Consider the following 24,273-nt stretch of genomic DNA (forward strand, 5'->3'; position numbering starts at 1 on the left):
GTAACGTTCTGTTATTATCTCATAGCGTGGTGAATGTGCAGGTCACAACTTGTCCACCAGAGCGTTTTGGAGTTGTTGGATTGTGTATTTGATGAGTTTGATGAGGGAAACCAAGAAATCCCATTAGCCTCCGTAGCGTAGCTCTGAGCAGGTCAGGGCTCTGCTCCGCTGATCGAAAAACAGCTTGCACTGACAATTAAAGGTGATGAACCTACTCATAAGACTACAGGGATTATGGCAATGGGCCAATTTGCCTAAATGTTGAACTATCCCTTTAAAGTAATATCTTGTACATTACACTCAATTATCACTCAACATGCAGAAAAGAGACATATCTAGTCATCTATATGAATATGACTTGCTGTCGTCGTGTTGCCTTATCTAGTTTCCCAGGAGGTCATGTTTTTCGGATGTTCATCTCGAGCAGCTCACTGAACAGATACTCATCTTATCCAAACAAAAACACAGACCCCACAGTGGGCGTTGGCGTTTCACTTGCTCTACGCATTCGTACATGGAGCCAAAAGCATAAGTTCACTCTTCAAGTCTATTTTCCAACCATCTCACATGTGTAAGTAGTTTGGTATGCAGCGTGGAGTTAATGCAAACAGTCAGAGCTGTTTAAGTTGGACAAAAAAAAAGCAAAACAAAACACAGTGAATACCATTGCGGTCTGTTTGAACCGGTCCAGCGAGGTGTCAGTGTGCAGGTCCAGCTTCTGATGTAGTAGCTTTAACTCCTCCTGGTGTCTCTTAATCATCTCCTCTTGCTCCTGTGATCCACAAGTTGTAGTTAAAATGACATAAAGAAGCAACACGGGAATCAAATCTGAAGTTTTTTTCGTTTATTAGGAATCATCTCCGGGCGAGTCTACCTGTCGGGCTTGAACCAGCTGCTTCTGGTATTTCTTGAGCACGTCTTCTTTCTTGTCGAGTCGACCCTGCAGGTCTTTGATGGTCTGGTGCGCGACCCTGAGCGCCGGCTGGCTCTCCGCCTGGCCCTCCTCGTGCTTGGCGAGGTCGGCCAGCAGGCGCTCTCTGTTGGCGGCGGCCGGGAGCCGGAGCCGCAGCTCGTTGATCACTCTGTCCCTGGACACGATGTTCTGCTCTGCCTTCCACAGAGCTGCTTCTTTCTCCTTCAGCTTCTGCACGCGGGGCAGAGTTCACGCACACAATGTGATATGGGTTCAATTCAAAAGGGAAAAACACACGTGAAAGTAAAAGAACAATACTGAACCTCGTCCAGGCTTTTGCAAGCCGCCTGCGTGTCCAGGATGGTGCGGACGTGCTCTCGGATTTTACCCAAAGCGAACTCTAACTGATGAGCCAGAGGCAGACTGGGGTCGGGTAGCGCTGCAGAGCCTTCCTCCAGCTGAACACAACCACAGTTATCGCCATTAGCAACATGGAAAATGTAACTATTGCTACATTTAACACTGAATTTGTCTTGATTTATTTATTGATTTATAACTTATATTGATTCACCTTGTCCACACCGCTCAGAATGTCACTCTGGTGCTTCTCATACTGGTCCACCTGGCGCTCCAGCTCCACCTCTCGCTGATCCCAGACGAGCTGCCGTTCTTCTTGAAGCTTGACGTGATAAAGAGACGGACGTAGACAATTAATCAATTAATCGCGCAATAATTGATTATTAAATTAATCGTCAACTATTTTCATAATTGAATAATTGGTTTTGGGTAGTTTTTGAAGAAAAAAAGTCATAATTCTCTGATTTCAGTTTCTTAAATGTGAATATTTCTGTTTTTTTGTTCCTTTACGACAATAAACTAAGTATCTCTTGGTTTGCGACAAAAAAAAACCAAGAGATTTGAGGACGTCATCTTGTAGTTTGACATTTTTCAACATTTTTTTTTACATTTTATTGACCAAACAACTAACCGATTAATCATCTAAATAATTGACAGATTAATTGACAATGAAATAATTGTTAGTTAAATACTTCCTGACACATTTCTCTACATAAATCACTGAATCTATTTCCAACTCTGAGTTTTGTTTCCTCTCACTGTGTTATGCTGCACAACGTCCTCCTCCAGCGAGCGGATGGTTCGCTCCTGCTCCTCCACCAGCTTCTTCAGGAACCTGATCTCCTCCTTCTGGACCACCAGCTCCCTCCCTTTCCTCAGCTCCTGCAGCCGAGCTTCCTCCATCTTCTTGTGCCACTCGGTGACCTGAGGGTTAAACGTCAATCAAGAAGAAGCTGCAGAAGATAAAGAGTGTAGTAATTCTTCACCTGCAGCGTGTTTCCATGTTTTCCCCTCTGACCTTCTGGGCTCCTTTCACGTCCTTCAGCGTTGAGATGAGCTCCTCCAGACCTTTCAGCCTCAGCTCCAGCTCGTCGGCCTTGCTCTCCGCCCTCCTCCTCTCCTTCTCTGCCTTCATCTTCTCCTCCTGGGCCTTGCCTCTGTCCTCCTGGAGGCTCACCATGGTCACCGAGAGCTTCTCCTGCTGGGCCAGCGGCAGCGCCCCGGCGAACTGCCGTCGCAGCGACTGGATGGTCTGCCGTAGGTGCTTGGAGCGATTTCTGCCCTCCTGGCGGGCGAGGAAAAGCGTGCGCTCGCCGGCGTCGATCCGCTGTTCGGCGCGCAGCTTGTGGGCCTCCAGCTGTCGGATGCGAGCGGTGGCGGCCTCCAGCTTGGCCAGAGCGGCCGACTCGCTGAGCTGCAGAGCGACGCCGTGCTGGTGGAGCTTCGCGATCAGAGCCTTCTCGTCTGACTGGGACTGAGGGAAAGAGACAACAAGACTTTACAGAGCTGGAATATTGAAACATTTAAAAACAATATAACATAACTAGTTATTTCCATGAATTTGAGAATAAACTACAATAAAATAATGTTACTTATCAGTGGATAAAAGGTGAGAGAAAGTTACGTTTATTTCTCAAAACACACCGGTTCAGACTGGCTAACCCCTCATAATATTTCACATTCTGGTTTGTGTGTTTGGTTATGTGTTTTATTTATTTGTATTTTAATTGTTTTTATTCTTGTTTGTCAGAGCTGTTTATGTGTTTTTTTTTATGTAAGGTGACCATGAGAGTCTTGAAAGGAAGGAAAGAAGGAAAGAAAAATGAAATTTTACGCTACATCAAGTTGAAATCTTTAATGAAGAATCAAAGGTTGGACATGACCGTCTCTTCATAAATACATCTGATTGGCCCCTGATATATCAATAAGATAAAGTGAAACCACTTACAACCTTCCTAAGTTTAATAAAATATAAAAAGATAACACCCAGTTACCTGGTACTCCATTATCTGTCTCCTCAAAGTTTCTACCTCCTTCTCTTTGGACTGTTGTCTGGCCTGTAGAGCAGAAACCTGCATCATGGCCACATCAGACACCTCCTGAAGCCTGAACCAAAACAAACAGCAACACAAACATATTAAAATCTTTATTCACACATTTCATTTTAAACAATAAAAACAAAGCCAAAGGGACGTTTTTAGCATCTTTGAAAATGCAGTTGGACTAAAAGCGTTAAATAAATTTTGAATGGTGCTCAGTTTGTGTAATGTGAGTATCAATAAAATAACTTATCAGGCCAAATATTTGCCCAAAGGTTAAATTCTCCTACTTTATTTATCATCACAGCCATTTGAAGGTTTTATTAATTATTGATGAACATTGCATTCACAGTTCATATCACTTACCTGCACCTGCACATATATTTTCACGATAAGACCTTTACTGATCACTCCCGGCTCTGCACATTGTCAAACCTACTTAGAAACTTCAATGCGCAGCTCGGCCTCGGCCTTCTCCAGCTCTGTAATCCTGGCTCTGTCAGCGTCGCTCACGGCTTTGCCGATGCTGTTCGACAGCTCATCTCTCAGCTCCCGCTCCACCCTCTGCGCCTCCACATTCATCTTGGTCAGCTGTGGGGGGAAAAGAAACACAAGGTTATTACTGCTTGATAAGATCCTTTAAATAAAAGACCTTGAAATGTAAATGTTCAGAGCTGTTCACGTAACCGCTTTGTATTGGCCGGGGTTGTGAGCCAACATGGTGAGACAGTAAAACAAAAAGATCATTTCTAAACAAGCTCTGTATCACATAAAACAAGATTCTTCATGTGAACACTCTCAAAAGAGTTTTTTTTATTTTTATTGTGAGACTGTATGTCTGCCAGGTGACCTTGATTTCATATCTAAGGATCTTACATAAAAAACAATCACATTGACGCCCCTTTAAAAAAACTCAAGTCTGAAGCATGAGAGAGAAACAAGAACTTATCTCTCGTTTTCCTTGGCCTCCTACCTCTGCAAACTTGGACTCCAGCTCCACGTTGCGCTCCTCCACTTGCCGGAGAGAATTCTTCAGATGCTCGTACATTTTGTGGGCATGCTCGGCTCTCTGCCTCTCGTTCAGCTCCTTCATCTCCAGAGTGGTGATCCGTCTGGCGGCAGATACCATCTCGTTGTTGGCCATCGCCTTGTCGGCTTTGTCCATCGCATTTTCACCTCCTAACATTACGGGGGGAAAAAAAAACACAATTTAAAAGGTGAGATCCATAAACTAGGATTCAAAAACAAATAAAAATCTATTATAGTCGTTGATCGTTTACCAACTGAGCCGCCGCTCCCCCATGCTTGCTCTAAGGTATTCAGTTTTTCCTTTGTGATCTCCAGTTCTTTCTTCATGGCAGAGATCTGCTCCTGGAGAGACTCGTTCTCAGCCTGAGACAGGAAAAAAATGTTACAGTTAGTCGACTGCGAACTACCCCAAAAATAAATGTGTTGCATTGAAGGTGTAATGAAAATACCTCCAAATGTTCCAGGTTGGTGGTCCTCTGTATGAGGCGGCCGTCCCTCTGCAGCATGTCTCTGTATTTGACTGTGAGCTCTGTGTACTGTCTGTTGGCCTTCTCCAGGTCTGATGAGGGCACGCTGTCGTCCAAGGCCTTCTGCAGCGCCGCGATCTTATATGCAGCCATTTCCTATAGAAGACAAGACAAAAAGGTAAAGTCGTGGCTTAGTGGGAATGATGGCCGATGTCAAACACATGTTTTACTTTTGATTCTTTAAAAGGAAGTGACGTGATTGTGTTACTCACATATTCCAGCCTGCGCATGTCACAATAGCAAATGTGTTGACTTAAAGGGATAGTTCAACATTTTGGCAAATTTGCCCATTGCCATAATCCCTATAGTCATAGCAGCAGGTTTGTTACCTTTAATTGTCGGTGCAAGCTATTTTTTAGAACGGCGGAGCAGAGCCGTGAGCTGCTCAGAGCTACGCTACGGAGGCTAATGGGATTTCTTGGTTTCCCTCATCAAACTCATCAAATACACAATGTAACAACTCCAAAACGCTCTGGTGGACAAGTTGTGACCTGCACATTCACCACACTATGAGATAATAACAGAACATTACCAGACAGAGTTGTTTTTGAGGCAAATGCAGATACTGCTTGCTGAAAAACTGCCCCCGACGGAAACGCGCATCAGCAGTTTTGCGTGAATTTACCGTTCTAAAAATAGCTTGCACTGACAATTAAAGGTAACAAACCTACTCCTAAAACTATAGGGATTATGGCAATGGGCCAATTTGCCAAAATGTTGAACTATCCCTTTAAGTTTCAAGTCAAAGACAAATCATTAAAACGGTTTCTGCTGCAGCTGCTGTCACTCTTACTGGAGTCTACAATCTCTACAACCAATTATAATGTCCATGAGCTCTCATAAAAGTATGAGAGAATAAGACAAGTTTACAGATTCTAGATGCTCCTGTATAGTAGAAGTCCTTCATATTTTTCACTCCGTCTTTTGCACTTGATGAGTTTTCTTTGTTTCTCTGTGCTGCTGATTTCCCTATTTTTAAAAAAAAGTTATTTTATAAAAATATAATACGGGAGACAGACACTAGAGTTTGTTTTGTTTTACAGTTTACTGGGCTAATTTAACCCTTTGGATCTCACCTTGTATCTCTGCAGGTAGCCCATCCTCTGCGTGACCGCCGCCTGCATGTGGCTGCTCTCGTCCTTCAGCTTGTTGTTCTCCTTGCGGAGGTGCTGCTCCTGCTCCAGCAGCGTGGTGTAGCGCCGCGTGAGCTTCTTCTCGTTGACCTTCAGCACCGTGAGCTTCCGCAGCGCCTCACTCAACTGTCTCCTGATTTCCTCCGGGTCCTTTTGAAGAGTGTCCAGCAGCTCCTGATAACAGACACAAGACAGGTGTTCTTATGAATTTAAGGAGGTGAAAACTCGCTACGAAGTCAGATAAGCACAGCGAAGCAAAGTAATGTATCGCTAAAGCTTTTAAAAAGTTCTTCTGAGGTTTATCTGTGCCTGTCAGGACTCTCAAGGCTCAGTGGTGGAATGGAAACACCAATTTTAACTCTCTTAACTTTTAAGTTCACATGCTGGACCAGCTAATAAGACCATTTTACAGTAGTGAGTCACAGTAGTGTCCAGTCTATGCTCTTTTTAACCTTAAAAATAAATGCAACAATGTGCCAAAGCTCTTGCCAAAGCGACCATTATCATCACCATCACCATCACCACCGACTCCTGACACGAAACCACATCAAACAGGGAAAACAACTTACATATGAGCACCTTTAACTGGAAGAGCATGAGGCCTGTTTCCCTCATGCATGTTTCACATTTATCAATTCGGAGGAAAACCTCAGTGAGAGACACAACAACGTGGAGGAGATTTATCTGTAATCTATTTAGTTCCATCTTGTGGGTTTTTGAATATTAAAGAGAGTGTTTTCAAACCACTCGGTAAGTGCGGTGCTTCCCGCGGCGCTAAATACCACAAACAATGGAAAACATTTACTCGTCTGACTTACATTGAACTCTTGGATTTTAACAGAGTCCACCTGCTTCTGCTCCTCCAGCTTGTCCTTCACCTCGGTCAGCGTGGCTCTCTCCTTCTGCCACTCCGCCGTCTCACTGGGCAAGAAAAACACACATTTGAGATTTTTTTCACGCTTTGCACTTCAAGACAGATGTCAAATTCTCTTGTCAACCCACCTCAGGTATTCTTTATAGAGCAGTCCCTGTTGGTGGCTGATGACAGCAAACCTCTCCTTGTATCCCTCCAGAGTTCCTGCAAGTTTCTTGATTTGTTCCTCCTTGTTTTTCAGCTCCTAATCGATTAAAGTATTACATGACAGCGAATGATTAAATCACACTAGAGACACAGTTGATCAACAGGTCTTCCCACCCAGGTCTCGATAAGACGGTGCTGCACTGACCTGAAGAAGACGCACAGCGTACTCGTTGAGGGAGCTAATGACCTCGGTGCTGCTGGGCCCCAGGCCATCGGGGAGGGTCAGAGGTCGGAGGGCCACGCCGCCGTCGCTCGACTTCCTGTGCAGCTCCAACTGGCCTTCCAGCTGGCTCACCTGACGAGCAGAGACAAAGAAAATCACAGCCACACCAACTTCAGTGTCATCAGGAGTGTCATTTGCGCGTAATTATGACTTCCTCCCATATAATAACATAATGATATAAAAAGATGTATGAACATATCAGAGTTTAAGAAAAGATACAAAGAAAAAATTCAAAGTCCATGTGAAATGTGCAGGTAGTTACTAATGTTATTAATGGGAAGTCATCGGCCATAATTGAGTGCTTGTGTTTTTTTTAATGATATTTACAAGAATAACTGGCAGATCATCTATTTCTAATTTTAAAATGAATTGAGTAAGTGTGGGAAAAAATGAGTTTTTTTCATCCTGCTCCTTTCCATGCATAGAATGTGTGAATTACAATCTATCATCATTTTGTCAATAATGTATGATTAAATAAAAATGTCCATGCATGGAACAAATAAAAATGAAAAAAAAAAAAAAAAATCTGAATAAATAATATTTAACAATAGGGACTGGATGAGCGTGAGTAGTTGTCATGACAAACAGCAGTTTTGTTCTGAGATTAAGATTAGGTGACTGCCATAAAAATTCCAGTGACTTTCCAATAGATTCAATGTGAAACATAAAATTGAATTATAATAAAATGCAAAATGTTATGTGAGAGCAGTGAACCGGACCATAGAGCGGGAAAAAAACCCCAAAAGACTGTAAAAAGACAGAGATTGATGCAGCAGAATAAAAGTAAAGAACTGAAGCTTTGATATATGAAACGTTCTTCTCCTTTTTACGATCCGGGATCTGGCCGTGCTCTGAAAAACACGGTTTCTATTAAACATGACTTCTCATTTATGTTCCGTCACTTTAAATGCCGAACATCGAACGCAGGCCAAGGAGTCTGTTTACTTCTTGTTATATGAAACAGAAGCAGCACATGTAAAACCAGCAAAGACGGATTCGATGGAGAAATGCTGTAGTCATGCTAGTAATTACCCTCGGAGAGAGCATGTCAGGCGTTGCCACTGTCTCTGTAAATCATCATTATGTAAATTAGTAAATGCGTGTGGTCAACTACTTTCATGTGAGATGTTTATGCTGTGGGAAACAGAATTGCGACACACAGCTGTAAACATTTGCAGTTGGCCTTGTGTAACCAGCGTTTAGTGACTGTTTGACTGTGAACGACTTGACAAATCATATTTAAACATGTGGCCATAAAAATCTAGTGAGGTGACCAAAATTGCTCTGTATTCTTGCCAAATAAGGCAAATGCCCCCCTGCACATGAACACATACACGCGAGTTAAAGGGATAGTTCAACATTTTGGCAAATTGGCCCATTGCCATAATCCCTATAGTCATAGCAGTAGGTTCGTTACCTTTAATTGTCGGTGCAAGCTATTTTTAGAACGGCGGAGCAGAGCCGCAAACTGCTCACAGCTACGCTACGGAGGCTCATGGGATTTCTTGGTTTCCCTCATTATCAACTCATCAAATACAAAATCCAACAACTCCAAAACGCTGTTGTGGACAAGCTGTGACCTGCACATTCACCACGCTATGAGATAATGACAGAATGTTACCAGACAGAGTCGTTTTCGAGGAAAATTCATGCAAAACAGCTGATGTGCATTCCTGTCAGGGGCAGTTTTACAGCAAACAGTCTCGAAAACAACTCAGTCTCCTAACGTCCTGTTATTATCTCATAGTGTGGTGAATGTGCAGGTCACAACTTGTCCACCAGAGCGTTTTGGAGTTGTTGGATTGTGTATTTGATGAGTTTGTTGAGGGAAACCAAGAAATCACATGAGCCTCCGTAGCGTAGCTCTGAGCAGCTCACGGCTCTGCTCCACCGTTCTAAAAATAGCTTGCACCGACAATTAAAGGTAACAAACCTACTGCTAAAACAATAGGGATTATGGCAATGGGCCAATTTGCCAAAATGTTGAACTATCCCTATAACGCATCACAATATAAACAACAACAGTATTTTTTTCACTGTCTTGACACCACACCGTCTGGATTTACCTTTTCTCTGGCTCTGGCGATCTGGCCGAAGCTATTCGTCGCTTCCTCTCGCGCCGATTTCAGCTCCTGCCTCAGTTCTTCGTTTCTCCCGACTAGCTGATGTATTTGGGCCTTGAGGTGAAGGGCTGACTCAGACTGGCCGCTCATGTTGTCCACATTGGTCACCTGAGGGACGTGAAGAAAGAAAACCATTAAAACAAATCTACAACTATAGAACCAGTCTGTGAAATAGAAAAGATCATTAGTCAACATTAAACATCTCACAGCGCACCATCATCCACTAAATGTCTCACTACTCTCATTGTTTATGGAGTTGCTATGTAACAAGCCCTCTGCATCACCAACTGGCAAAAGACATTGAAATACCTGAGTCCATTGTTTTCAGCAGACTTTGTACTTTGTTCTGTACAAGGTGCAAACTGATACTGTGGTGAATTTTCTGTGCAATTATTAACAAAATTGTGCATGATTACTTTTTAATAAACTTTGGTAAGTCTGTAAAGGAGGAGAGCCCCTCATTAATGATTGTATCTAGATGTCTATGACTGAACTTCTATGGACTATACTGGGTTCAATGTGCAGGAAAAATCATTTTCAGGTTGTGTTTCATATAGGCCGGGAGCCAGGTCCACCCCTCAGGATGTTTTTTGCTACCTTTTTTTCACTATTATTTCTTGTTATCCCATACATTGGGCCATCACAAGTTGATAACCTCCACCCCCAGCAAGGGGCCGTTTGGCCCCAGGGGCCAAAAAACCCCCTTTTGGGGAAAAGCTTCTGGCGAAATGATGTAATGGCATATATTAGGGTACAGCAACTGCATACATGGTCAGATAACTCTGAAATTTTGCATGGTGTATCCTGACACATAGGGGAAACTATCAGAATAATATTCTGGGGCTTACTGCCTTTCTATTTTCAAATATCACCCTCAGTTTATCCCAAAAGACAAAAAAATGTGTTTCCGCCTGACAAATTGTCATCAAATGTGATCATTTTCAAGCATTTTATTATACATATCACTGCCTTAGATGGATATGAAAAACTTCCCACATTTGTAAGACTCAATTTAAGCCCAAGATGACCTTTCTATCTAGAAGATTACACCTGCTATGACCAAAGTCTTCCAGTGTCCTACCTCAAAATCAGAGAAAACGGAACTTTCAGCATTAGCATTCCAAATGGGATTAAGCATGATTTCTTGCACATAAACTGTATCTTAAACAAGATTGGAGACTTTAGTTATAGGCTACTACTATACTATCTTAAGTTAATTACATGAAAAGTGAATAATGTTACACCCCCAGGTGGACCAGGGTATCAGGGTACAATATAAAAATAAATGCTAACCGATTTACACACACCAACACACTTACCAACCAACACACTTGAACCAAACAACTAGTCTATGGGCCAGACCAGATTTTGGTACCACTCAGGGGGGCAAAATCTAGTAACATTTTTTGAAAAGGTACATGTCCATAGATTATATTTTGGTATGATAACCCATCCTAAGTGGCAGCTTTATGACAGTTATCAGCTCATAAAGTTATCAACCCCCTGCAATAAATAGGCCTCTAAACGCAGGGGGCATATCTTGTTTTGTGCTCATTTTCAGATCTTTACTCATGTTATGAGGGCATGTTTGGTAGCATTTTAAAGTGTATAATCCTAGCTTTCATACCTAGTTTTGAGCCTATCTAAAAAAAATATAAAGGTCACATGGTCAAAGGTCAATCTATCTCAACAACTATTTTTCCACTATTTTCGCCTAAACTGTAGTCTTTTTTATAGCACTGTGAAATGTAGGAACAGCACTGACACAAATAACAAAAACTGAAATACTCACAGGACTGTAACAATTCAGGAAATGTATAATCTTCCCATAATTTCCTACTATAAGGGATGATTGTGGCCCTTAAAGTGGAACATGGGCCCAGGCGAGAATTGTCAATAACTGCTTATTCCTCTGTATTTCTCAAAGAGTTTTTAAGTTTTCTATATATCTTTGCCCCAATTATCATCATAATCATGATTATAGTCCAGAGTTAAGGCAACTTCTTCATCCTCCTCCACCCTCTGATTTGTGCATGTTTGCATATTTCTGCATCTACTCCTCCCAATATTTTGCACGTTCTGGCAGAAACGCCCATATTTGCATATTCATTAAGGCAAACACGCTAAATGGATTGCACGTGCAATTTTGACCGTTTGAGTGATGCAATCCTCGGTGCACCCGATTAGTAGATCAGCTTCAGCATGTGTTTGCGCGTGTAATCAAGTTTGCACGCACAAACATGTTTTTATACACACAAACCTTTAGTAGATCCGGCCCATAGTCAGAAGTTAGTGCTTATACAGTAGCTCTGTACACTGAACATAGGAGTGGTTAAGAGCTTTTCACAGTGATTGACCACAAGTCATTGACCATTGGGGGGGCACACAGGGTGGCCAATCAGATTTTAGGTCGGGCAGGTGCCCCTCCATGCCACCATGGCAGACCCGCCCCTGGGTGAGGCAGGGGAAGTCTGGAAGCCTACAGGTCTTTGTATGTGGTTGAAGGGTCTGACGACGCTGAGTCCAGGCCAAATTTACCCCCAGGGGACAGTAAAGTATATAGTATCTATCTTACTATCTATCAACCAGGAGTTGTTGAAGGTCAACCAGTGTGGTTGTGTTGGTTACTGTAGCATGTACAGCAACTCCCAAGCTGATCCCACAAGAGTTCAATGGGCTCTTTGCACAACTCCACTACTTCCTGAACTTAATGCTGCTCCTTCATTTCCTGTCTTACATTATTGGATTCATCCAGGTGTGTCTGACCATTGTGACTCCTCAGACACACCTGGATTAATCAGTTTGTCCAATAATGTAAGACAGGAAATGAAGGAGCAGCATTAAGTTCAGGAAGTAGTGGAGTTGTGCAAAGAGCCCATTGGGTTGAGGTCTGGACGCCAATCAGGTACCAGTCATACACCTGTGACTGACACACACATGGCATCACTTGGAGCTCAGTACAAGAGTGAATACCCACAGGAGGATATTGCAGGGGATTTTGGCGTTTTTGGGGGGCGCTACCCACTCATCCTGACATCCCAACTCTTCTTAAAGAATTAACCTCAACCTGCGTGCTTGATCCCATCCCAACTGTCTCTCCATCATCACTCCTCTCATCACTTCAGTTATCAACACCTCCCTCACCTCAGGCTTTGTCCCTCCTTCAATGAAGCTGTTGTCACCCCCATCCTGAAGAAACCTGGCCTCAGTCCCAACATCATGAACAATTTCAATTTCAAACCCATCTCAGCTAACAACCTATTTGAACCATTTCAATTTGGATTCCATAGACAACATACAGGCAGCTCTTAAATCACCAATGACATCCTCCTCGCCTCAGACTCCGACCACCTCACCATCCTCATCCTTCTCGACCTCACTGCAGCCTTCGACACCATCAGTCACTCCATCCTCCTCTCCAATCTTTCCTCCACCCTAAACATCACTGGAACTGCACTCTCTTGAATTCCTCCCCAGGTGTCCCAAGGTGTCCCCCAGAGTTCAGGGCTTGGTCCCCTCCTCTTCATCCTGTACTTGCTAACATCACCCATCGTCAAGGTCTCCAGTTTCACTGTTGCGCCAATGACATCCAGCTTTACATTTCTACAAAATCCATCACTACTACCAGCCACACCACTCTCATCTCCTGCCTCAATAATATTAAATCATGGATGCAACACAACTTTCTGAAACTTAACTATGACAAATCAGATATTCTTCATTGATCCCAAATCTCTCACTAAATCTACGGCCAACTTCACCCTTTCCATTGTCAACATCAAAACCTTCACTGGCTTCCTGTTTCTTAACGTACTGTATACAGTTTAAAATCCTTCTTCTCACATTGAAAGCACTCCATAACCTGACCTCCTCGACCCCCACTCTCCTAACAGTGATACTCTTTCGATGCCAACCTCCTGTACTACCCCCCATGACCAAGTGTAGCCAATGTCAATCTGGCCCTCTGCGTTGTGTTTCTCGGTACAGACTGCCCCAGGTGGGGTTCGCATCCTGGTCTCCTGCACGGCAGGCGACGATGCAAACCGTTTTACCGAGAGCTCAATGAGCACTTGGCAGTTGGGTCTGTGGGAGGAAGCCGGAGTACCCGGAGAGAACCCACGCATGCACGGGGAGAACATGCAAACTCCACACAGAAGGGCCGCAGCTGGCCGGCGGGTTCGAACTCAGAACCCTCTTGCTGTGAGGCGACAGTGCTAACCACTGCACTACCGTGCCGCTATATAACTCATTTATCAATTATTATTTAAAGAGCTAGGACACTCAAACCTACAAAGCTACATACTTTGGGCTGATGATGATGATGATTAGGGTAAAGATGTAAAGAGAGTGCACGAAAATGTGCAAACTGCAAACATGCACAAATCAGAGGGTGGAGGAGGATGAAGAAGTTGCCTTAACTCTGGACTATAATCATGATTATGATGATAATTGGGGCAAAGATATATAGAAAACTTAAAAACTCTTTGAGAAATACAGAGGAATTAGCAGTTATTGACAATTCTCGCCTGGGCCCATGTTCCACTTTAAGGGCCACAATCATCCCTTATAGTAGGAAATTATGGGAAGATTATACATTTCCTGAATTGTTACAGTCCTGTGAGTATTTCAGTTTTTGTTATTTGTGTCAGTGCTGTTCCTACATTTCACAGTGCTATAAAAAAGACTACAGTTTAGGCGAAAATAGTGGAAAAATAGTTGTTGAGATAGATTGACCTTTGACCATGTGACCTTTATATTTTTTTTAGATAGGCTCAAAACTAGGTATGAAAGCTAGGATTATACACTTTAAAATGCTACCAAACATGCCCTCATAACATGAGTAAAGATCTGAAAATGAGCACAAAACAAGATATGCCCCCTGCGTTTAGAGGCCTATTTATTGCAGGGGGTTGATAACTTTATGAGCTGATAACTGTCATAAAGCTGCCACTTAGGATGGGTTATCATACCAAAATATAATCTATGGACATGTACCTTTTCAAAAAATGTTACTAGATTTTGCCCCCCTGAGTGGTACCAAAATCTGGTCTGGCCCATAGACTAGTTGTTTGGTTCAAGTGTGTTGGTTGGTAAGTGTGTTGGTGTGTGTAAATCGGTTAGCATTTATTTTTATATTGTACCCTGATACCCTGGTCCACCTGGGGGTGTAACATTATTCACTTTTCATGTAATTAACTTAAGATAGTATAGTAGTAGCCTATAACTAAAGTCTCCAATCTTGTTTAAGATACAGTTTATGTGCAAGAAATCATGCTTAATCCCATTTGGAATGCTAATGCTGAAAGTTCCGTTTTCTCTGATTTTGAGGTAGGACACTGGAAGACTTTGGTCATAGCAGGTGTAATCTTCTAGATAGAAAGGTCATCTTGGGCTTAAATTGAGTCTTACAAATGTGGGAAGTTTTTCATATCCATCTAAGGCAGTGATATGTATAATAAAATGCTTGAAAATGATCACATGTGATGACAATTTGTCAGGCGGAAACACATTTTTTTGTCTTTTGGGATAAACTGAGGGTGATATTTGAAAATAGAAAGGCAGTAAGCCCCAGAATATTATTCTGATAGTTTCCCCTATGTGTCAGGATACACCATGCAAAATTTCAGAGTTATCTGACCATGTATGCAGTTGCTGTACCCTAATATATGCCATTACATCATTTCGCCAGAAGCTTTTCCCCAAAAGGGGGTTTTTTGGCCCCTGGGGCCAAACGGCCCCTTGCTGGGGGTGGAGGTTATCAACTTGTGATGGCCCAATGTATGGGATAACAAGAAATAATAGTGAAAAAAAGGTAGCAAAAAACATCCTGAGGGGTGGACCTGGCTCCCGGCCTAATATGTGTGTTGATATTATTTTTATATTAAGACTAACAGAAATCTCCTCCCTCCTCCTTCCTGTGTACATCAAAATTGACATCCTCAGCCATGTAACACACTGTGGCAATAAGTTAATAGATTAAAACATTCAAAATGTAACATTAGATGTATAAGGTTTAAGGTGGGTTCTCACATTAGCCAGTCTTTCCAGACTAGAAATATTGATGGCACCAGCAGATGGAGAAACCCCTGGATTAGTCCTCAAGGCCTGTAGAGCGTCTCTCAGAGCAGACTCCAGCTCCTGTTTCACTTTTGACAGCTCTTCCACTGCAAGTTTATAAGAGAAGACACAATATGAGTGAAGACATAAGTATTTAATTCACCTAAAAATAAATAAAAATGATCCCCTGTGTGTATATTCTCCATTTTTAAACTGTTATCAGACTCATGGAAGAGCCTCTGATGACCCTGTGAACTCCTGATGGACAGTATGGTTTTACTTACATTTGACCTGAGACTGGGCTTTGTGAAGCGACAGCTCTCTCTCCTTCTTGCTCAGTTGTTCTTCTAGGTATTCATTCTGCAAGTACAAATTAAACAACCACGTGTGTGTTTTCACCAGCAAAACTCCTCACGATGTTATGCAACTTCTCTTGACTAAATAAGTACTAAAAGCGAGTCCTAACTGAGCCAAACATTTTGGTGTTTGGCTGACTTTCTACACTCAACGGTGTTAAAGTAGTGAAAGCCACAAGAAGCACAGCATTAGAATAAAAACAAATAATTTCTTTTGATTTGACGACACATAGTTTCTCAACAATCAAACCACCGAATAATAATCAGATTAAAAGATGCAAACTGTTGCAGACAGCACTTGCAATTAACTCTGAAAACAAAATTGATTCTGTGGCTTAATCAGTAAATGGTGCTTCTTTGAAACACTGGGACTCATCTTAAGTGGAGATGTGAGAGATGACATCATCAGACAGGAGCTTACCTTGCGTCTGATCTCCTCATCTGTGTAAGTGCTGCTTTGTTTAAGTGGCAGAGTTCTGCTGGGCCTGATGTCGTCCTCCAGGAGGAAGCTGGACTGTGGCATCCCTACAGAGACAACGATTATAATCAGCACTGTTTAATTAATCATCATTGCACTGTGGCACCACAACTTCCACTGTTCTTCGCTGTATTGGAGGCAGAGAACGTTCAAGGGTGAAAGCGCAAAAAAAGATATGGATTTGAAATTCAACGCTGTTGTGTAATTTGAGGAAACCAAAGGATCACATGGCCAGGACATGGTAAACAAGAGTTGAGCCTTTGAGGCTCAGACAAAACCAGAGATAATATTTTGAGTTACATAGTTTTGCTAAATAATGAAAACATTTTTAGGCCTGTCACAATTATTTTGCATAACTGTTAAATCGTTTCCAAACAGCTGGATGAAACTAACAGAAATATATTTCCATCACTACTTCCTCGTCGTTTTCCACCTTTTGAGGTTTGAATGGTCCACTTTTAATGACATAATCATGTTGTGCCTTTTCTTCTTCTTATAATATACGACAACTGCACTTAATTGAGCATCTATTGACATTAGCATCATGAATTTATCTGCAAAGCCAATAAATGGCTCTTTTTATTCTTATTCTTCATAAGGTGTATGTATTATTGCTATATTTAGGCTTATACTATTATAGTGGCACAAAACAATCAGAAAAAGACAATTAAATTAAATTAATAGAAAATATTTGTATGGTAATTAATCGTGAACTAAAATTGAGTGATTGTGACAGCCCTATCCAACGCTATGATGTAATTCTGGGAATTAACATGAAGCACCACATGGTACATGGTAAATAACGCTTGAACCGTTGAGGCCCAGACAAAACCAGAGATCATATTTTGAGTTACATATTTTTGCTAAATAATGCAAACATTTAAAGGCTTGCACACAAAAATGGTGAAAAGATTCTGCTTCTGCTTCTGGGAAAAACATGAAAGAGTGTCAACACATTGCATCACCTCTTTCCTTGGCCATGCTTCTGACTTGTTTCTTGAGCTCAAGTCTTTCTTCTTCAAGTCGTTCAATCTAGTAAAAAAAAAAAAAGAGAAAAAAGAAATGTCAAGCTGTGAGATGAGAGGATCTCGGGGAAACGTCGTGGTTTGACAGGCTGTGGTTGTAACCGCTGACATCCCACATTTACCTCTTTGGTGAGGACTTGGTTTTCTGCTTTGTACTGACGTTGCCTGAGATCTTTGGCTCGCCTGAATTCTGTCAGATCCACCTCTTGCTTTGGTCCCAGGCCTTGCAGTCATGAAAAAAAGAACCACATAAAGTGAATTAATGTTGTCTAAATAGACAAGAAGATGGGAACTATAATTTTGTTAATTTTATTTAAGAATCTGACCCAGTTTTTCTCGCAAATCTTCGTTTTCGTCCATGAGGTCATTGATTCTCATCTCAAGCTGGTTGATATCTTTGGTCATGGCCTCGGCCTCGCAATCTCTCACTCTAATCTGATTTTTACACTCTTTGATCTCCGCTATGGCAGCTTCCAGGCCATAAGTGCCCTGTAACACAAGAGACAGAGATGCGGTTTACTCGTCCATCAAAAAGCACGACTTGTCTCACTGTCTTTTATTTCCTTGTTTTCCCAATTCCTACGCTTCTTGGGAAAAAATCAGGATGTGATTAGACACGGTGAAAGACAAACACTGAGCTTGTGGACCCAAAAAGCATGTGGATCACACCACAGTCACATAGCCATTTCAGTGTCTCTGTTAAAACTGAATATGGACGAGGAAAAAAAAAAAACCCATAAGGCCTACTTCTGGGAATTTAAGGATCGAGTAATTCGATTTGGAAATTAAAAAGAAAAAACAAAATCTGTGATGCGAGCCAAGCGGAGAGATAGGGTATGTGTAGACTTACAGACTCGTACTGGCTCAAGCGGTTCGAGGCCTCAATGAGCGCTTTGTCCTTTTCCTCAGCGTGAGCTTCTGCGAGCTTTGCAGCCCGCTCTGCCTCCACGGCTCGGCTCTCTGTGGCTTCCAGCTTCCACTTCAGATCCTCCATCTTCCTCTGCTGCGTGGTCAACGGCAGGTCTTCAACCAAAACACACACACAAAAAAAGAAATAATGTGTTATAAACTTAATAAGTTAATCTAGTCTACTTTAAAAGGAAAGGAAGAGGAGATAATCTCAATGGGCTTTTTGTTTGCACAGCATTTTCACCTCACACCTTATACTTTTAAAAAGTCATTAGTTGTGGCTAGTAGAGTTAGTAACTGAGTTACTACATTATAAAAGTAACTTATTACCAAGAAAAATGAACTTTTGCGTTACTTTTTTAATAAAATCCTTAAATATGTCAAATTACTTAGACCCCCACCCCGCATGTTATGTACAACTTTGTACATTTCACCTCGATGAAGGAATAATAATGCTTGTGCTTCCAAGTTTGAGAAAGTTACCTTCGAACTCATTGAACTCGCCACCATCGCTGTAACTCCTCCTGATACTGATGTGTACGGTATTTGCTGCTGTGTGTTTGTGAACAAACAGCCTCTTTACTCCGCCTCTGATTGGTTTATGATGAAATTTTGCAGTTGTCTCGCCCTCCCGTCCCCCTCACCTCACCAAAGAGAGAAAACTTAAAGGAGACATATTACGCCCCCTTTCCACAAATTAAAATAGTTCCCAGGTGTCTTAAAGACATGTCTGTGACTTGCTTTGGTCAAAATACCGCAAGGATCAAACATCACAGCTCTTTTCATCCTCTCACAACAGCCCTGGTTTCAGTGCCTGTCCCTTTAAATGCAAATGAACCACTGCTTGCCCCGCCCCTTCTACCAGTCCCAGGTAGGGGTGGGGTTATGCAAATTCGAAACCTATACATCACTGGAAGAGAACTGAGGGAACAGCTCATAAAACCACGTGGATTTCAACCTAGAGAGAGCCTGCACATTACAGATTTTGTTGTCAGTTCTCACATTTTGGGGGCCAGAAGGCAAGACAAACACCCAAATATATGTTAAAGAGCCTTCAAAAAGTGATATTTCCATCATATGTCCCCTTTAAGAGCTCCCATCACTGAGAGAGAGCCCATAAATGGTCCTGATCTGTCAATGTCATGTGCCTATATTTAAACTAGAATTATCGGCCTGCAGTAATACGTCTCCATCAACCAGTCAGTTGGTCACAATCTCTCTCTTTACATTCCTGAGTTATATCAATAAGTGTTTTCTGCAAAATGTTATGATGTTAAATTTCATAGTTTGTATATAAGATGACATCATTATATCGTATTAGACAACTGTCTTAAATTACAGTACTTCATACTTAGTGTTTAAATTATCGACTTGAGCGAAATGCATTGAGCTTGAACTGTGGCCTTAAACTAAACCTAATTGAATATCCCATAGTTTTCTCCATGTGCTATTTTAAGGGGCCTTACAAATAGCTGGAGTTTCTTTCTTTCTTTTTTTTTGTTCTTTCTAAATTTGATGTGTTTTCTGTTTCTGCTGTGTGAGCAAATCAACTTTCACCACAACTCCACAACTAATTTTTCACTATTACTCTAAATATTTGCAGCCCACAATAAACAGAGGGAAGGCTGACTGAAGTGTGGTGTGTTGCTTAGAGGCGAAATAATGAGTGTCACTTTAAACAGAGCGATTGAATGACTGCATCACAGCTGTTTTTGATATGAGGGAGAAGGAGTTCATTTAGCAATATCTAGGAACATCCACCCACCTCTGTCTCTCTTCGTAGATGTCTTAAGCTCTTCAATGAGTCGGGTGTGCTTCTCCATTTCGCCTGTGTACTGCTCCACCTGCTCGCTCAGCATCTTGATTTGATTATCTCGCTCCTGAACGGCCTGTTGGGTATTCACAGAAGATGATGAGGATTTATGTTGTAAGGCCGAGCACGGCGGTTACGAGTTATTGGTGCTTTCATCATTAGGAAAATTTATGAAATGAAAACAAAGAGGGGGAGCAGGGAGCAGGAGAGTGGGGGTGGATAAGCGGCTCGTGACAGATGAAACTTACAGCACAGAGTTCATATATGACCTGGCCCGGGGCGGCGGAAGGAAAGACGGGTTGATAAGATGTGACAAGGCAAAAAAAAAAAGAGAGAAAGCAGACAGGAGGGAAAATGACAGACAGATAGATGGATAGATGGAAGAACATGATATTGCAACTGATGGTAAGTCAGCACTCCCTGGCACCGGAGGACACAATTAAAGGCATGTGCCCACAGTGACCTTCGACGATGTGATTAGCGAGGCCTGGCTGAATAGTATACAGACCTGCTGCAGGGCAATAACGTTGCTTTTGTCCAAGTCCAGTTGGACCGAGCGCAGTTTTTCCCTCAGATCACGGATCATCTGCTGGTACACCAGGATTTCATCATCCTTCCCAGAGAGCACTCTCTGTGTGAGAAATTGGAGAAGGTTCACGATAGTTCAAAGAGGGGTCAAACTCACCGGATGGAAAAGATGCATAGCGGCACATTCAAAACTAAAATCACCACAAACCAGTCAGTTTGAAGGAAGTATGGGTTCATCATGACTTCTTGACTGAGTTACAATGTTTTTTTGCAGAACATTAAGATGTCACGGTGAAGCTGATCTGGATACACATCAGTCATTACTTCATGACTGTTTCCAGTTTGTCCTATACATTCATCTACATATTTGTGGCGGCCTGCCACAATATCAACATTGATTTCTTCTTTTTTTTACCATTTCAAATGGGTGAAATCCTGTTTCACTGCAGAGCTAAGTGCAGCTCATTGATTCGCTCAGCCCATCCTCGCCCTGATCTCCCTCGCTCGCTCTCCCTCTAGCTCTAGCAAACACATTAACAACAGACCTGTCAGTCAAAATAACCGTCTGAGGCTCCGTGACAAATCCTTTGGCATTGTTCAGCCGGTGCACTGTCAAAATATGATTTTAATCACACATGGCAGTGTGCTGTGTGTGTTTTCCAAAACTGGGTCAATCACTGGCTGATCCCAATATGCAAATGACCCTCAGAAGCTAAGGTCTAGTCGGTAATTTCCGCTTCTTCGTGTTGTGCAACAGGAAGAAGCCGAGCTGTAAATACAGTGTCTGTCCAAAAGTGAGAGAGCACTTTCTCAATGGAAAGATCGGCTGTATAGTGATTTTTCTGTGTCTGTGCCAAATTTGAAGAAATTCTCACACAAGGCGTCGATACTGAGATATCACGTTCATGAGAATGGGATGGTCAGATGCTCGGCCGCGGATGTCGCCAGTGTGGAGCCATAAGGAAAAAAAAAAGTGGCAGCAAAAGAAGGTCTGGCCTGGTTATGTGGCCCACTGGGGTGAAGAGCTTTAATAGTAGAAAGTGCTAGAGCAGCACTCTGCAAAGTAGTAACACTGTGGTGAATGTTTTCTATCTGTTTCTATTTTATTTGTTATTTTGTTTTTCTCTGCAACACATTGCTTGTGTCTAACATCGGCCTTTTTAGACGAGTTTGTGAACTGAGAGCGTGACTTTGTTTTGGACATCAATAAAGAAATTTCCACTCGATACAACAACATGCATGCTTACTCTGTGGATGAATGAAGCTGTTTTGACTGTTTTGGGTTGGGATGTCTTTCAATAGAAGATTTCACCTTTACCTTAATATGAAGGCATAAAAAAGTGAATAAAGGACTCTTTGTTAAATTCCTGTGATCAGCAGGGAGCCATATTAAAGGGTAATTGCCATTTTTTACAATCTGGACCTTATTTCTAGCATAAAATACGATCATTTACTCACGCAGATAACTTTGGTGTCATTACAAGTCGTTCCCACGAAATTGGATCCAGCCGAGAGCCGCGTATATCAGTATAATGAGAGTCTACAGGGCAGCAGAATGCAGCCTCTAAATAACCCATTATCTGCCACGAAACTCGTTCATTTCACCGATATTTTGTTATGATACGCTAGTGCTATTCCCCTCTGAGTCCGGGGTTAGCTGTTATCAACATCCAGCATCTGTAGGTTGACCTACAGACCTGGATGATGTCATCTCTGACCGCTGCCCGGCTCATTCTTATAATAATCATTCCGCTTCAGCATTCTGGTCCATTTCTAGCCAGAGCTTTAGTAAGTCCAGGTTGAAGAGAGTTTGAAATGAAATGAATTGAAATGAACGAGTTTCACGGCAGATAATGTGTTATTTAGAGGCTGCATTGCGCTGCCCTGTAGACTCGCATTATATGGATATACGCGGCTCTCGGCTGGATCTAATTTCGTCGGAAGGACTCGTAATGACACCAAAGTTATCTGGGTGAGTAAATGATCGTATTTTATGCTAGAAATAAGGTCCAGATTGTAAAAAAAAAAATGGCAATTACCCTTTAACTCTGTGGGTTACTCTTTTCTACCACTTCACATATCTTTAACATACATCTGGTTTAGACAGACAAACAACAGATAAGAGGTGATGTGGTGACAGCTGCAGAGATTAACCTGACACCCACCTTCCACTCCTCCACTTTGGCATTGACTGCTGCCATGATGGGGTCATCGTCCTCAGTCATGCTGTGGATCTTATCTGTCAACTCTCTGACCTGCAAATTAAACACAGATACAAGGGTGCAATTCAGGATCTGCCACACAATGTTATCATGTTGTAGGTTTTTTTTTTTGTTGTTGTTTGTTTTAAAAAGCCGTAACAGCTTCAACGCAGCAGTGTTTTTTTTAATAGGAACTGACTTCGTGCACGTGATCATCTGTAAATGATAAGCGCTGTCATGTACGGTAACTCTTTTCAGCGCAATAATAATCGAATACAGGAATCTTTCATTGAGGGGTCTTTACTTGCAGCTTTGCATGATCCCTCTCTTTCCTGAGCTGATCCATAATGGAGTCGGTCTGTTGTACAACAATCTTCATCTTGTTGTACTCGTCCGTCATCTTCTCCATCTCCTTCACGGACTCCTCCAGACTTTTCTGCATCTGCTCGTTCTGCGTCTTCAGATACAGGTTTTCATCCTCGGCTCGCTGACGGACACAGGATAATATTATGATCTTGATTTGCAGACACATACCTTTGCAAGGAATAAATCAGATCTACAAAGACGGCATAATAAAAACAGATGAAAGCCATAAGAATCTGAAATAAAAACACTGATCGGGTCTGTTTTGGGGGGTTCTCAAAAGACTAAAGTATGGTGTGTTATTGTTTGACTTGTTTTGTTCAGCAGAGGAAGGAAGGGAAGAGAAAACACATATTTCCAGGTACCTGAAGGTCTTCCAAGCACTGATAGAGCTGGCGGTTGGCTAAGTTGAGTTTCCTCTGGGTCTCGGCGTTCTCGTCTCTGGACGGGCCCGGCTCCTTCTGCTCCAGCTCTCCAACGTAGAAGTCCACATCCTGCCGGAGCTGCTCGTTCTGTCACGGCACAGCGAGGACAGAGTTATTATTGTCAGAAATGAAGCTCTATCCTGTACACTGTGATATGGTGAGGAGCTGGTTTCTCTTATGTTTTCATGTTACGTTGAAATGGTTTATTAATGAAGAGCTAATTTGGATGCTTTCGAGTTGAACCTTTTGAGCCTCTGAGCAGCTGTCTTTTTTTCCCCCCCCTCCATATTTTACGATGTATTTCCAATGTAATCCACGACCATGAAATGTAGTTTCTCTCTACGGAGCTATATATCTCATGCATATAGAATAAAATACTACCTGCAGCACTTTGATTTATTTATTTGTACCCTGCTCCTACCTCGCCCCCCCTCCCCCAATTTAAACCTTATCTTATCTCATCTGACACCTGTTTTCAACGTGTCTGACAATCATTGCTGGGAAGCTCATACTCTCTCTGACCTTTTAATGGCGTTCCATATAAAAACTGTGGTAAATCAAATTTTAAAAAAAAATTGTGCATTGCTACTGGACGACTTGTTGCAACTGTAAATAGTTCTATTTGACTACACTACCTGAATGTCTTACCTTCTTCTTAAGCTTTTTTATCTTTGGCAACACAGTAGAAAGAGA

At 42.1% G+C, this 24,273-nt stretch overlaps 1 protein-coding gene across 2 annotated transcripts in view; it reads right to left on the reverse strand.

The window, feature by feature from the left end:
* The window catches only part of cep290 (centrosomal protein 290), a 49,224-nt gene that overhangs the window by 21,334 nt on the left and 3,617 nt on the right, over positions 1–24,273 (reverse strand). For both annotated transcript variants that reach the window (XR_014595451.1, XM_083973839.1), the window contains exons 7-34: positions 23,521–23,667; positions 23,097–23,279; positions 22,757–22,846; positions 20,572–20,694; positions 20,016–20,139; positions 18,192–18,364; positions 17,668–17,830; positions 17,464–17,564; positions 17,282–17,348; positions 16,260–16,363; positions 15,767–15,842; positions 15,456–15,589; positions 9,369–9,533; positions 7,225–7,374; positions 7,001–7,116; positions 6,817–6,919; positions 5,942–6,172; positions 4,788–4,961; positions 4,590–4,701; positions 4,283–4,488; positions 3,749–3,900; positions 3,265–3,376; positions 2,289–2,744; positions 2,030–2,194; positions 1,485–1,592; positions 1,237–1,371; positions 875–1,144; positions 665–772 (exon numbers count right to left, since the gene is read on the reverse strand). Coding sequence is in view for 1 of the 2 variants with exons in the window: in XM_083973839.1 (XP_083829965.1) it covers positions 665–772; positions 875–1,144; positions 1,237–1,371; positions 1,485–1,592; positions 2,030–2,194; positions 2,289–2,744; positions 3,265–3,376; positions 3,749–3,900; positions 4,283–4,488; positions 4,590–4,701; positions 4,788–4,961; positions 5,942–6,172; positions 6,817–6,919; positions 7,001–7,116; positions 7,225–7,374; positions 9,369–9,533; positions 15,456–15,589; positions 15,767–15,842; positions 16,260–16,363; positions 17,282–17,348; positions 17,464–17,564; positions 17,668–17,830; positions 18,192–18,364; positions 20,016–20,139; positions 20,572–20,694; positions 22,757–22,846; positions 23,097–23,279; positions 23,521–23,667 (4,248 nt within the window). In the remaining variant the exon portion in view is untranslated. The remainder of the gene's footprint in view (positions 1–664; positions 773–874; positions 1,145–1,236; positions 1,372–1,484; positions 1,593–2,029; positions 2,195–2,288; positions 2,745–3,264; positions 3,377–3,748; positions 3,901–4,282; positions 4,489–4,589; positions 4,702–4,787; positions 4,962–5,941; positions 6,173–6,816; positions 6,920–7,000; positions 7,117–7,224; positions 7,375–9,368; positions 9,534–15,455; positions 15,590–15,766; positions 15,843–16,259; positions 16,364–17,281; positions 17,349–17,463; positions 17,565–17,667; positions 17,831–18,191; positions 18,365–20,015; positions 20,140–20,571; positions 20,695–22,756; positions 22,847–23,096; positions 23,280–23,520; positions 23,668–24,273) is intronic.

This window comes from Trachurus trachurus (genome assembly GCF_905171665.1).
Source record: "Trachurus trachurus genome assembly, chromosome: 6".
NCBI lineage: Eukaryota > Metazoa > Chordata > Actinopteri > Carangiformes > Carangidae > Trachurus > Trachurus trachurus.